The 15,176-nt window shown below is 50.5% G+C and overlaps 2 protein-coding genes across 2 annotated transcripts in view; both read left to right on the top strand.

Annotated features, from left to right (window-relative positions):
- Positions 1-15,176, top strand: part of mpped1 (metallophosphoesterase domain containing 1) — a gene marked incomplete at its 3' end in the record, with an annotated part of 147,663 nt that overhangs the window by 38,860 nt on the left and 93,627 nt on the right. The gene's annotated exons all lie outside the window — the stretch shown is intronic.
- The window catches only part of scube1 (signal peptide, CUB domain, EGF-like 1), a gene marked incomplete at both ends in the record, with an annotated part of 51,429 nt that overhangs the window by 8,363 nt on the left and 27,890 nt on the right, over positions 1-15,176 (top strand). The window contains 2 exons of the mRNA XM_080022343.1: positions 623-712; positions 8,853-8,969. Coding sequence (XP_079878469.1) covers positions 623-712; positions 8,853-8,969 — 207 coding nt within the window. The remainder of the gene's footprint in view (positions 1-622; positions 713-8,852; positions 8,970-15,176) is intronic.

Here is a 15,176-nt window from a genome sequence, read left to right as displayed (position 1 = left end):
GGAATCATGGCTGACGAGGTGCGGCTGTTTGATATGGAAGACAGAAACTCCGTAGCGACAACAGCAATGTCCACTTCCAAAAAAAAAAAAAAAAGACACCCCCCCACCCCGGCAAATAAACCGCCACACACACACACACACACACACACACACACACACACACACACACACACACACACACACCCGCAAACTGCTCATTCCATCTGATTACATTTTTTTCAACCTCTATCTCACCTCCAGTTGTCTCCCCTCGAGGCTCCCCCTCCTCCCTATCTAGCGTCTAGCGTTTTGGAAGCTAAAAACCCATTACTGATCACTTTCATTCATTTGCCTTTATGTTTTGTTGTTTTTCTTTTTTATTTCGCTTTGGGGAAACTTGTCATTTGTTTTGGGGGATTAACACTCTAACAGGGTTTTGTTTTTTTATTTGTTTTTTTGGCACTTTTCCATTACTTCTCGCTTCTTGGCTTTGTTTTATTTTTTATTTATTTATTTATTTATTTTTGGTCTTTTTTTTTTTCCTTTGTTTCGCTCAAACACCAAAAGGGGCTGAAGGTCTGGTCATTTGGGCTTCTCATTAACCTGCTGCTTACTGTTTGTCCCCTTGTCACTTGTGTTTTAGAGAAAGATGAGGCTGCAATTGAGAGCTCTGAGTTCAATGCCACGTCAGTAGCTGATGTGGACAAGAGGGTGAAACGGCGGCTACTTATGGGTAACTCTTTTCTTCCTCTTTCTATGTGTTGCCATGGCGCTTGTGCTTGTACCCCCCCCTCCCTCCTCCTCCCTTCCCTTCCACCGACTCTTCTCCTCTCCCTCCTCTTCTCCTGCTCTCTTTGTTTCTATTAATTTTGGTACTTGTCCGTCCCCCGCCCCCCACCCTCCCCCTTTAAATTTTATATATTTTTTTATAATAATAATACATTTTAAAAAAGCCTTCGGCGCCGACCTGGTCCGCTCCCATGAAGGTCACGGTTTTTTTGAACCCGGAGCTTGTGTCTTCGGAACGGCAAGATCTCCGCCGCCTTTCCGAACTTCCCGCGATTCCCATGGACGCTGTCGGCGCCGCTCAGCGAATGGCACAAACGACCGCATTTCCAAATGCGGCAGTGGGCGTGGTCATTTCCCCGAAGCCGGTTTTCTTACAGGGAGGGTGGTTCGAGGGACAAGTGGAAAACCATCCAAAACTAAGCCAGAATCGGCCTCCCTGTCACAGTGCCACCCCTCGTCATTTCGGCGGAGCCCCCTAGAGCCCCACGTTTCCCAAATCCGGAGCTTATCCAGGTCTTAACTCTCGTTCAAGTGGCCGCTCTCCTCACATAGTGCGGCAGTGGTTTTACGCTGCTCAACACAAACCAAGCGGTTAAAAACCTTCCAAATCCAAATCGCGAACGAGTACACTAACATTAAAGACATCCAAAATGATGTCTTTTCAGGGATATTTTTTAACATTGGGTGCGAAATGGCCGCCAGATCAGCGTTACCCAGGGCACACTCTCTATTGAACTCTTTTGGGCAATACTGGAATCACCCAACTCAACAACGGATTTTTTATTTTTTTTTTGACTGGTTTTCACATCTTGGCTTTAAGTGTCTCAGTGTGAGTCAGGGTGAAGGAGGTGGGGCACATGGACGTCACACCAACTTGGTGATGACCGAGTCGCTCGTCCCATTATATGACGTAGGTTGGAGGGGGGCTCGCATTAGGCGGTGCGCGAGCCACGCCCCGGCACGCTGGCAACCTTTCTTCAATATCAATTGATTTGACCTATTTTCTAAATGCGTGCTATGGACGTCTTACGTGATCTGGAAGAATGGCGTATTAGTAACGTTGCACTGTCCAAGCCGGTTCAAAACCGCCCCAAGTGCAGACGTTCCGAAGCCTTGGAAGTCAGGACGGTCATAGAAGAGCCATCATACAGAAAAACTCTTTTCCATATCTTATCGCTCCAACTGATCCCCGGCCCCTGGTCAAGCTAGGTTCCTTGGAGGTTCGGCCCTCAGAGATCTGGCATCTAATTGATGACCCCTATTTTAGGCCTATATTTGGACGAATGTATCCCGACGTTTTTCCCGTTGGCAGTGGGCGATTCTGTTTGGAGTGAAACTCTGATCATCTCTGGATCCTGAACGGCTCTTTTTTTTAAATCTCATTTTCTGTTTTTTTTTTTTTTGTTATTATGTCCTCATACGGGGTCCGTTCCCCCTTTCGGATTGCCCCTTTAAACCCCTTTCCCCTCCGCACCGTGACCGTTGTTCTTGCCGTGTCGAAGAACATCCAGGGACTCCATTAATCAGACTAATCCGGTACAATTAGTGAGCGATCTATTACTAACACCACTCCCCAGAGCAGCGCCCAATATTTAAATTTTACCCTCCGCCGCTCTATTTTTTAACGTTTGACCTCCACGCCCTTCAGGTTTTCCACGGCAGCGGCGGCACCTGGTGCCGAGGGCGAAACCGTGGTCTTTTGACGCGTTTCAACCGACAGGTCCCGAGCGGTGCACACGGCAGGTTCAGCGGTGGAGCTGTAGGAGATCCGGTTTCCGCTGGAGAGAAGGGGACGGAGGATTGCCGGGAGGCCTCCGTCGACCCTTTTCCTCCCGTCTCCGCTTTGCCGTCACGGTTCATTTTCTTTTCCCCTTTCCTCCCTTCACCAGTCGACCGGCCCTGATGGAAGAACAGAGAACATCCGACTCTATTGTGATCGTGACGCGTCAGCGTGTTACACATCACGCAGATAATTAGTTATCACAGATTATGAATTTTATTTGTTTTGAGGTTTTCAAAACCCAACATTGCCCTGTTATGTGCCCTGGTATGTCTTGAAAATATTTGTAATATATTTATTTATTATATTTAACTATTTCCCTGTTGTTGCTTCAATATGGTTTCAGGGGTCTGCAATTTCCCCGCAAGTGATCATTTACTAAAAGCGCCACCCACTTACCCGAAAATTGTGGGACCCATACAAATGATAATCAGTTGATTCTGTTCCTGTTTACAGTTTGCGTACAGGTTAAATATCTAAATCCAATTATGTTCCCAATCCAGGCTGCAGCGCTGAGTGACGGCCGTTCTCATTTTCCTGTCGCCACGCTGCGTGTTCATCAGAAAGTCAGCGCTTGTCCAATTACCACGTCATGACCCAAAACACAGCGTGATGACAGGTTTAATGGGGTGCAAGTCCCCGCCTCGCCGCTGAGAGGGGGCGCGGCGGGCGGGGACGCGCTCTGCCTTATCTCCATTATTCATTCTCATTTGCCTTCAGGTTGAATTAAAAACAAATCTATGTCAATTGTGGCTCTGGTACTGTGACATACAGTTTGCAGTACTGAGTCTATGCTACCTTGACGTCATGCGATGAGATGTGTGTGTGTGTGTGTGTGTGTGTGTGTGTGTGTGTGTGTGTGCGTGCGTGCGTGCATGTGCTACACTTCAGGAGGTTTCTAAAAATCATCTCTGATTTTCTTTTGAAATTGTTTTTTAATATCACTGTCAATGTTGCGTGAAAACACAGAGGGACAGATGATAAGAAAATAATCGATTTTAGATGAACGCCAGTTAGGGAAATGAATACCATGAGTGATCGCAATTCAATCCACAGTGTGTGTGTGTGTGTGTGTGCGTGTGTGTGTGTGTGTGTGCGTGCGTGCGTGCATGTGTGAGAATGCCATGTGTTGGCCCTCCCTGGCGGTGCCGGGCGCCCCAGGGCCGGGCGGGGCTGGCGTGGCTGAGCAGCAGCAGCAGCAGCAGCGTGCTACATTTGACACTGCAATCTGTTTGCCGGCTCTCTCCGACACGCGGCATTCCTGCCCCCGCCGCGGCTGCAGGTGCCGTGGCCTCAGCCCCCCCGCCTCCGCCTCCGCCTCCCTCCGTCAGGTGACCCCGGACGAGCACTTTGATCAAGATTAATGGCCGCGCTGCCCAGGCTGTAATTAAAACGCTCGGACAAAGTTGTATCAAGGCACTTCCTAACCCGGCGCTCGCCTCAGGGGGCTTTCGACGGCTCGGCTCGAAATTTAACGGCCGAAGTGATGTCAGCGCCAGATAGACAACCCAGTGATGCTCTTCCGCTTAAAGTGGTAATCCGCAAGATCATTTTGTAAAGAAAGTCCCGTATTTGATACTTTATTAAGCAGGCACTTAATAAGAAACAGCCATTCAATGCACATGCTCCTCTTTTTGCTGTTTTTCATTGTTAGTGGCGGCTGTAATTATAATGTTTTTAATAAATAAAAATTTTAAAACAAAAATTCCCGAAATGATGAATCTAAATTCAGCTTCGAAGTTTGACAACGTCGCCACATTGAATCTTCACTCGAGTGATATTTTCGCAGGCAACCGTCATAACACGCCGGGCCAGAGTAATAGCGTGATATGCTCCTCCTGGTCGCATCCCGTCCCATTGGCGGCGAACGTGGCCGCCCCCCTGTTTGGAGAGAGAGAGAGAGAGGGAGAGAGAGAGAGAGAGAGGAGAGGAGAGAGAGAGAGAGAGAGAGAGAGAGAGAGAGAGAGAGAGAGAGAGAGAGAGAGAGAGAGAGAGAGAGAGAGAGAGAGAGAGAGAGAGAGAGAGAGAGAGAGAGAGAGAGAAATTTGAAAACATGGTGGAGGTGCGTGCTGAATGAATAGAGGTGAAGCCGGAGCCAGGTGCTGGACACATGCGAGGGAAGTGTCAGACGGACCGCAGAGCTGCCGTCCAAATAAACCTCTTACTTCGGGACGACCCGTGTGCGGGTGTGTGCGCGCTGTGAGTGCGTGGGCGCTACGTTTCTCAGGGTGTGTGTCGGGTGGCGTGATAGTCGAGCCGGGGGCCGCGATGATTGAAGGCTGATTAAGGGGAAGGGGGTGAACAGAGGATCTTGTTAAGTGCTGAAAGACGATCACGCTTATTTTCTGGACGGCTGCCCGGCGCTCGAGGTGTTTCCTCTTTCTGTTCAATAGAACGTGTGTCCTCCCGATCTGCAGTGCTCAGCGCTCCTGCGGCGTGTGTGTGTGTGTGCGTGTGTGTGTGTGTGTGCGCGCGCCCTGTCTTTTCCCGAGTCGCGCCGCCCCTGTCCACCACGGACGCGTCGGGAACCTCCCTCCGCTCCGTCCCGTCCTTCCGCGGCTGTTGGCTCCGCCGCCGCCCGCCACCCCCTCCTCCGCGCCGGATCCGCCCGGATCCGCCTACGCGCGTTTGCTCGACGCTTCCCTGACGCCACCTTCCCGCTGGTCTCATGTTAATGCTCCGTTTTGTAGGCGGGGTTTTTTTTCGCCGCCGCCATTTTTAGATGTGCATGGAGACAGAGTGCAAAAAAGGACAAATGAAAAATGAAAAAATGCAAATAGGGTGGAAGGGTGGTCACTCCATCGCCTCCACAAACGTTCTTACACGTACTACGTGTCCGTCTGCCTGCGTTCAAAATGAAGATTTCGATGTTTTTTATTGCTATAGACCCGCCTTCCACACCTTTCTTGAGGCTGAGCACCCAAAGAACTGTGAGAGGCACGGACGGTTGTCACGCCCTGAACGGGTGTTTAGGGTGTGATGGTTGACCATTGACTTGAGCGGTAGTCCCGAGCCTCCTTCTCAAAGCCCCAAAAAGTTTGGGATTCAGAGCGCGCGGTGGTGGAGTAAATGTGTCCTCCGCCGCTTCTCAGCCCTCTCGGAGTCATTCGATTTGTTTCTCAGTACAAAAATGTGTACCCCCCGCATCTGACACACACACACACACACACACACACACACACACACAAGCACACACATTAGCGTAACCAACACAAAGACACAGACACTAATACCAACATTAACACACACAGATTGACACTCACTCATAGATATATTCCTTCTTGAAAACACAACTTTGAAAGATTTTTGGGGTGCACAGAATAATACACACACACACCTACACACACACACACACACACATACACATACACACACACACACATTCTGTGAGGAACAGACAAAGGCAAAAATATGCAGTGGAGGGTTTATGGCCGAGAAGAGGGAATGTCCAGCCCATTAATCAGGGTGTGTGTGTGTGTGTGTGTGTGTGTGTGTGTGTGTGTGTGTGTGTGTGTGTGTGTGTGTGTGTGTGTGTGTGTGTGTGTGTGTGTGTGTTGGCCCAAGGCATGGGCGTGTTGGACAGGGAGGCTCTGAACGGCAACAGTTGTGTGTCTGTGTGTGTGTGTGTGTGTCTTTCTGTGAGTGTGTGTGAACTAATGATAGGACTTACTGTACTCGGCATAAATCACCCTGACCAATAAACACCACCTACACACACACACACACACACACACACTGGTACATGTACAAATACACACTTATAGACACACATAGCATTTGTATACATCTTCACACACTCACTTTGATGTATTAACATGCATCATTTATTTACCCATATGCACCATAACCTTATGCTAATACTCTCCAATACACACACACACATACACACACACACACACACACACACACACACACACACACACACTCACACACACCCCAGGTTAGTGAGTGGACATGTACCCTAAAGCGCCATCAGACAGGCGGCCTGGATGATCGACTGTCTCTCCCTCCAGCCTTCCTTTCCTTTTTTTCCGTCCTCTATGAAACTCGAAACCCACTCCGTCAAATAACGTTGCCACTCTCAACAAGGGTTTGGCAATTTTAAAGTCTCTGAGGGGTCGATAAAGCGAAATCGTAGCTCCTTTTTTTCGAGAGACTTGGACAAACGAGCAGAGAAAAACTCCACGGGGAATGAAGTAAGAGAGAGATTAAGCAGGAGTGAAAGTATGGTGAGAGAGTTTGTGGCTGTTGGGAATGGGCGAGAACGTCCTTCCCCTGGTCCTGACATGGACAGAAGCTGTCAGCCATCTTGGCCCTGATGTGCTCCCGTTTGTGGTGGTGCATTCTAAAGAGGGCCGTATGCTCAGGCGCTGACCTCTCCATGTGGATGTTTTTGCTGTCTGAGTGCTTCCCTCATTCCCTCCGGACTTCAGATAAGCACACAGTCTCTTGGCATTTGGAAACTCCAAGGAGGAACGTGGTGGCGCCTCCTCTCTGTATGCGCAGGCACTGACCTACCCATGGTACTGTAGGTCACTAGGTACTATGACTATGACCATGGTACTATGACTCACCATCAGTAGGTACTATGACCAGTGGATATTTGTTGGTACTATAACCAGAGGATATCAGTAGGTACTATGACCAGCGGATATCAGTAGGTACACCAGTGGATATCAGTAGGTACTATGACCAGTGATAGGTTTCTAGGTACTATGACCAGTGGATATCAGCAGGTACAAAAACCAGTGGTAGGTTTCTTGGTACTATGACCAGTGGATGTCAATAGGTACTATGGCCAGTGGTAGGTTTCTAGGTACTATGACCAGTGGATATCAGTAGGTAAAAAGACCAGTGGTAGGTTACTAGGTACTATGACCAGTGGATGTCAATAGGTTCTATGGCCAGTGATAGGTTGCGAGGTAGTATGACCAGTGGATATCACAAGGTATGACCAGTGAATTTTTTTTTTAACCATTTTTAAAATCATACGCTCCTGAGTAAACACACACACACACACACACACACACACACACAAACACACACACACACACACACACACACACACATTTATATATATGTGCTACATAGTTTCTTTAGCCTCTTCCTCTGTTAAGCATTTTTTGCTCCCGGGCAGAGCTGTAACCATGTAAGATTTCCTCATTAGATCTCGTTTTACCCCAAACTCCTTCTACAAACACGAGTCGAGCGCCGGCGGAGCTTTCTGCCCGCTCAGCACTCCCCCAGGGTCCTTCGGGGGGGTTCAAACGGAGCTTTGCTCCAGTGAGCAGGTGAACAGAGCTGGCGTTACCATGAGCGCCTGTTTGCTTTGGGATCAGCTCTGGGCGGCGTAGCGCGAGCAAAACCTTATCTGCAACAGCACAGGAAAGTTTTTCTGCAGAGCAATAATATCATAATAAAATATACACCTTGGCTTTCTGCTGTGCTTCAGACTGCCGCAACCTAAAACCTCTATCTTTGTCCCCGTTCCGAATCTCAACCGTTAACATCTCTGTTTTTTCTGTTATGAATGTAATCTCAACACTTTTTTCTTTTCAAACAGGAAGCCCCTGGCAGCAGCTCCTCCTCCATCCTCGTCCTCAGCCCAACGTTCACCATAACCCTGTTTTTTCTCCCGTTGCCTTAATAATCTGACCCCGTGTGACTGTCAATCAAATGTCGGGGTTTGTTTGGGTTGATTGTTGATCGTCAATGTTCTTACCGTTTGTCGATGTCCGGCAAGTCCCTCTCGCAACAGGATATTCCTCCCGGTGCAAACTCGTACTTTCTGGTTCTTGGGGAAGATGCTTCCAGGTCCAGCTTTTTCCCTGCTGGTTTTCATACGCTGACCCCAGCGTCCACATCGAACGTGGTCCACTTTCCCTCCCACATTCGATGATAATTTCAAGTGTGTTTTTTGTGACGTGAATCGAGAGGACTGAATTCGGGAACTCGCGTCGGCCACCGGGCTGTGAAAGCCTCGAGTAGGACGGCCGCCAACTAAAGTACGAATTTATTTGAGGATTAAAACCAATGAAGGCTTGCCGGAGCCCCGAGGACCCCGAGGGAGGGTCCCCGGAGGCCTTTTTGACAACCGGTACGGTAGCTTCCCCACCCCCAACCCACCCCCCCCCCCCACCCCCCCCAACCCTGCGTCAGCTTCATGCCGTCGGTGTGTGTGTCGTCTCCTCGCGGACTATCAGTGTGTCTCCGTAACAGAAGGGCAGGGCTAACGTTGCTGCTCCCCCCCCCTCCCTGTCTTTCCCCTGTTGCCTCTGTCCTGCGGTGTGTCCCGCCTCTGCAGAGACCTGCGCCGTCAACAACGGTGGCTGCGACCGGACGTGCAAGGACACGGCCACTGGGGTGCGCTGCAGCTGCCCCGTGGGATTCACCCTGCAACCCGACGGGAAAACCTGCAAAGGTCAGTGGACGATTCTCGCGCCGGTGTCGCGTATCCGAAAATTCCCCGGGGGTTGGACAGAACAACCGACGGGGGCCCACAGGTCAGCGGTATATGCGGGTGGCACCATTTCGGGAGCGCTGATTCGGGTAAATTCTTTAAGGCCACTCCCTCAATACACGGAAGGACCTTGGGGATTTGGGATGGCACTTGTGATGGCCAGGAGTACTATGCGCTGACCACCAGGGGTATGTCTTCTCAACGGAGACTTCACTCCACAGTCAACGGATGTAATGGTCACTGGGGGGGGGGGGGGGACCTTGCGTTTACACTCCTTTGTGGAGCTCCCCCACTGAGCACACACCTGATCGCGTCCGTCACTTGTGCGTGAGGCGTACATTGGTGTAGCATGTGGGTACACAGCTCAGGGGTTCGATCTGCCGATCATTATGTCTGTCTATTTGTATATGTACTCTTCCAGTCATCCATCTTCTAATGATCGTTCCCGCACTTGGTCTCAGCCAACACCCTCATCTCAGGGTCTCACACATGCGCTTGTGAGACCGATTCATACCCACGACGTTCGAAGGCTTGCATAGTGGTCCACGTGCGTTAATCCGTGTGTAGTGGCACTTTTTTTTTTTTTTTTTTTTTATCGTATACAGTACGAGATGCGCATTTTTAGATCTGTTTTACTTTCTGCGCCCGCCGCATTACGAGCCTGTTCCATTTGCTCTCCACCTTCAACTCTCATGGAAAATTGCGAGTGGGGTGGTGAGTGTCAATCCCTTCAGCCTCTGTTCACTGAGCTCTCTGTCTGAGCGGAGCCGGTTCTGTTCCGCTCGCCGAGGCTGGTATGAGAGGTATCCGAGTGATCCGGAGCCAAGCCCCGACCCGCGACCGGCCGCCTCGCTTCTCCACGGTTGCGGTCACTGGCATGGCTGGCAGTTTGTCATTATTATTGTTGTTGTCGTCGTCGTTTTGATTCGAAGCGTCGCATCCACCTCCAACCGTCCGCCGGTGACGTCAAAGGCCGGTGGTCCGAGGCGCGGAATGCCACAGTGCGAGACCAATCAAGCGTTCTGGCTTGGCTCTAAACAAACAAGCAAACTGAATGCGGTACATCTGTGGGTTCAAGCAAGAGGAAAGTATGCTGTTCTTTACAGGAAGAGTGGCTCCTGTTCTGTTCCCCCGTTTGTACAAAGACCGTTACTGTCCAGGAAGAGACCGACGGATTCCTCGTCTGTCTTTGATCTCCAACTGAATTTAATGGTCGACACGGTTTTTCCAAGCGGTATTTAGACAGAGCTAGCGTTTGTCTAATATGGCATTTTAAGAGAGTTCGATCACCACAGCAGCCGGATTGGGCCCCGGGTCTCATGTACTTTCAGGATTGCAGTCACATTCGAACCTGAGTGGCACCTTGCTCAATGAGAAGTGGCAGCGGATTGGTGGGGATCTCATGTCAAATAGCCAATCAAGTTAGGGCATGTGGTGTGTGTGTGTTTGTGTGTGTGTCTGTGTGTGTATGTGTGTGTGTGTATGTGTGTGTGTGTGTGAGTGGAGTGTCAGGCAGTCTGAGAATGTGGCATGTAGGTGTGTTAAACTGGAGGCGGTGCTGTCTGAGTCCCGGTGGGCAGACGTCGCGTCAGCAAACAGATCTGTTTGAACAGTGAGGCCCAGGCTGCCCTCCATATCTATCTATCTATCTATCTATCTATCTATCTATCTATCTATCTATCTACCCTTTTGTCTCTCTGTCTGCCTATTGTTTTATCTATCTTCCTATCTGACCATTTATTCATCTATCCATCTAGTTGTCCATCCACCCATCTCTCTGTCTGTCTCTCTCGCTGTCTTTCCCAAAAAGCTTCTGCCTTTTCTTTTTTGAGCCCTCTCTCTCTCTCTCTCTCTCTCTCTCTCTGTCTGTCCACATCCCACTCACTCACACAGAGACGGCGCCATCCAGCTGCAGATGCGGGAAAAGCAGGTCGTCGCTCCCCGCTGGTTCAGACGTCCTTTTGAGAGGTTTTTAGTGTTGATATAGACATTTCGAGATCTCAGACGAATTCCGGTAAACGGGAGAGCGAGCGGCCCAAGCGGATTCCACGGAACCCCAAAGACACACACATGTTGTTGAAATACACCGCATGTACACGGATACAGATGTACGTGGTCCGATGTGTTTTGGCTTTTTGTGCGCTGAGCGTCCCAACACGCGCTCCCGCGATCTGTGCTCGACTTGTAAACAACAACAATGAGTCCACCGCAGATGTCGTCCTCCCCCAGCAGCACCGTCCTCTCAGAGACGGAAAGAACTGCGGCTGCCCGGCGGTAAACCGAGGCAACCATTCCATTCCCGCTCCCGCGGCGTTGCATGCTGGGAAAACATCCCAGCTGTCATTCTGGTGTCAGGTTCGGGGCCCGGTAGCTTGTGCGAAGACCCTCCAATCTGTCTCCCCCGGTGATTTGTGGTCCCCGACAGAACCTAACATTTACAGTGGAGTAAAGAGAAAATAAATGTTTTTCGGGGGCAGAGTTGAGAGGGGAAGATGGATGTGCTCCCCTGTCCGGCTGCAGCCACGCCCAGATAATTTGGCTGTGGCTCAGCGCCCGTCCATAAATCCCCAGGCGCTGGAGAGATGCTAGGGGGAACATCCATCAGCTTTCATCAGCCGTGGCATGGAGCACTGTCATTTTTTTTTTCCTCTTTTAATAAACGCCACCCGACACTGTGCAGGCAGACAAGCGTGCGCACAGGCACTGACTTGCACTTCATCTCCAAAGTGTCCGATTTATAAGTGTTGCACAAAATCTTAGTCATACTACTCAGGCTGCTGAGAACCTTTTATTTCACAAAGTATCCACCGCCAGTTATCAATCTCATTTGGTAAGTGACTGTGTCCTTTTTGGGTTTTTAGGGCGATCGTTCAAAGCCATTTCTGGAAAACTGTTTTTCGTTATTGAGCGTCGCTTGAGCTTTCCAGCATTGAGCGGTACGGCGTGTGGTATTAAATCCGTCGGTTTGAGTTGAGCTGCTGTGGAGTCATTGGTCCTCTGATGGTTGTTAGCCGGTCGGTGCGTCCTCTTATCTTTCTTAATCGGTGATTTGGCCGAGCTGATGGAGACTGGGGTGGCCGTTACCTTAGCAAACGCACACACAGGTTGAGCTGGCTGTCTGGGAGTTGGCTAAACAATATTGCAAGTTGACGTGTGTGTGTGTGTGTGTGTGTGTGTGTGTGTGTGTGTGTGTGTGTGTGTGTGTGTGTGTGTGTGTGTGTGTGTGTGTGTGTGTGTGTGTGTGTGTGTGTGTGTGCGTGCGTGCGTGCGTGCGTGCGTGCGCGCGCGCGCGCGCGCGTCTGTGTGCGACTACGCATACAGGTGCATGTGCGTGTATTTGACTGGATGTGCTTGCATGTGTGTTGTGCTCATCTGCGTGTAAATGTGTGCAGGCGTACATGCATGTCTGAATGTGATCTTGGGTCAATGCAGGGGCGTGCACGCATGTGTGTTTGAGCATAAGCGCGCTCTTGTATTCATGCATACTTTGTTGCCAGTGCGTCTGTGTTCGGCTTGGACTACTCGGTTTGTGTGCTGATGTAGACTGGTTATTGTTTTAAAAATAATAATAACCACCCGGTAGAGATTCTCTCAGGAGTTGTAGGTCATTCTACGGACGACAGGTGGATCCCTGTTGCATCTCCTTTGTGGTGCCGTGGCGCCTCAATGGTGGGCACTGGTCACGTGCGTCCGGTCCGCACCCCTGCCGTTTACCCCTCACCAAGGCATCGGCTCTAGAGCCGGAGTTGGCCCCCGGGGCCCCAGGCGCCCCTGCCGTAAATGCAGAGGAAGAATCTCCCCACAGCAAACAACGCAAATAATTCTTCTTTCTTGAGGTTTCTTGCTTCTCCCTTGCGCCATCGTTCCGCACTGTGAACGCGGCCCCGTGAGGACGGTTGAGGCCGTCGCGCATAAAGGGCCGCACATATGAATTGGGCTTGATTTCACTTGACTGTACATTGTAGTGCGTAGACGAGAGGATTAGAGAAAGCAGTTAGTGGCGCAGCAAACATGGTAGTTAGTGGCGGGTTAAGTGCCACGCGATGAGGTGGTCTCATCTAATGTGCTCCTAAACTGCTGGAAACAGACACGCACTCCTCTCCTCACTTCTCCCTCGATCCCTCTCTCTCTTTGCGCGTGTGTGTGTGTGTGTGTGTGTGTGTGTGTGTGTGTGTGTGTGTGTGTGTGTGTGTGTGTGTGTGTGTGTGTGTGTGTGTGTGTGTGTGTGTGTGTGTGTGTGTGTGTGTGCGTGCGTGCGTGCGTGTGGACGTGCTGTGTCATGTCTGTCCATCATAATGATTTCGGTATAAACTATGTGAGGCGTGTTGTAAAAATCATCCCATCTGACGAGCGGCCTTTCATCTGCGCTGACAGACGGGGCTTTTCTGCCCCTCGCGATGACAGACGCGCCAACCAGGGGAGGCGGCTCATCACGTGGCTTTCGTGCGGACGGCCGATGGAGAGATGAGAGAGAGGGAGGGAGGGAGGGAGGGAGGAGCGCGAGGGAGAGATGGAGACAGAGAGGGGAGGGGTGAAAAAAGTCATAGTGAACAGTTTCCAGATGTTTGATTAGAAGGTGTGCATTGGAGGATGGATGACTTGTGTGCGTGCGTGTGTGTGTGTGTGTGTGTGTGTGTGTGTGTGTGTGTGTGTGTGTGTGTGTGTGTGTGTGTGTGTGTGTGTGTGTGTTTCATGTTTGTCTTGGTATTATGTGTTTTTCTGTGTGGGATGTCCGTGCGTGACACGTGCATGTGTGTGCGCTCCTACATGACATTTGTGCAGGATCCCTGCACCACATGTGGACCCGTAGGTGCAGCTGCATTATGTACATTCATGCAACTCAGTGTTCAGCTCTTATCGCATGGCTCTAAGGTACAATTTGTCTTCGTGTGTTGGATCGAGGGTGTGTGTGTGTGTGTGTGTGTGTGTGTGTGTGTGTGTGTGTGTGTATACAAGACGAACGGGCGCTCTTACGCACAAGTTGCTCGAACGCCCCAGACACACATGCACGCGGCCTTTACAAACGCGCTACTGTACAAGCACAGTCCAGAGGCCGACCTCGGCATGGACGCACAATGTCGCATTATTGGTCTGGGACAGTGTGGCCTACCCGAGCAACATCTGAGAGGCAATCCAGATTTTCAAGAAAGGCAACTCATCTTTTCCACTGGATTGGTACGAGCGCGTTCAATGCCTCTCTCTCTCATTGTACGGCTACGGGGTCTATGGAGGGTGTAACTTTGTATCGGCCAATATGCAGAGTTAAGTATTCCGGATCTACGACGGCACTCAAGGTATCGAGGGTATCAAGTCTAGACGCAATGGTTGAATTATAGTAATAATGAGTCCCTTTCAGGCCGAATATGTTCAGTCGTAGTTTTCACATTTTACTTTACGCTCGCCCCTCGGCGTTACCTTACATGACTGAAGCACAGCTCTCGGCCTCCGGTCGGGGCCAACTCCGGCCCGAGTCCATGGCTGTTTGTTGGTGTTTAAAAGCGTGGTTTCCTTTGGCCCCCGTGCGTCCGCGGCACATGGGTTTGTTATTGATAAAGTCGAGCCCTCGGGCGTAAAAGCGCATAGCGCACGGGGTTGTTAAACTCCCCGATAAATACTGCCTCCCCGGCCCGGGGTCCATCCCCGCCCCCTTGGCAGCACCCGGCGAGGATAACCAGCGCTCCTTATGAAAACTGGAACCCGCTGTCCTGCGCTCGCAAATTATTTGTAGAGGTTTGGGTTTCCACAAATGTTTCGCCTTTAATTGCTTTTTACTGCAAATATTTTGTAAAACTACACGGCTTCTGGGGGCAGAGAAACCTGGAAGGAGCGAGCCTCACATTCCAAGGAGCAGAGCCCAGACTCCCCCGCGAGCCCCTGGACAACGCAGCCCCTTCGCTTTGTGTCTCACACAGGAGGATTGTTTCCTCCTCGAGTCCCTCCGTTTCCTGCGTGATCCATTCATCTCGCTGCCTTCACACTCTCCAGGCTCAGCTTTTTACATCAAAGTTGGAGGTGTTTATGGTTTAATGTCAAATACTTGTGGAGCGGGGGACCTCGTAGATCCTTTATGATGTGTTGGGGTCCATGGGTGGTTTTAAAATGCTTTATTTTCAGTTGGTAACGCCGTCGTTTGTGGTGTGTGAGTGTGTGTGTGTGTGCGTGTGTGTG

This window comes from Zeus faber (genome assembly GCF_960531495.2).
Source record: "Zeus faber genome assembly, chromosome: 21".
Lineage (NCBI taxonomy): Eukaryota > Metazoa > Chordata > Actinopteri > Zeiformes > Zeidae > Zeus > Zeus faber.
The sequence above is the reverse complement of the archived record's forward strand: the minus strand, read 5'-3'. Positions and strand labels throughout refer to the sequence as shown.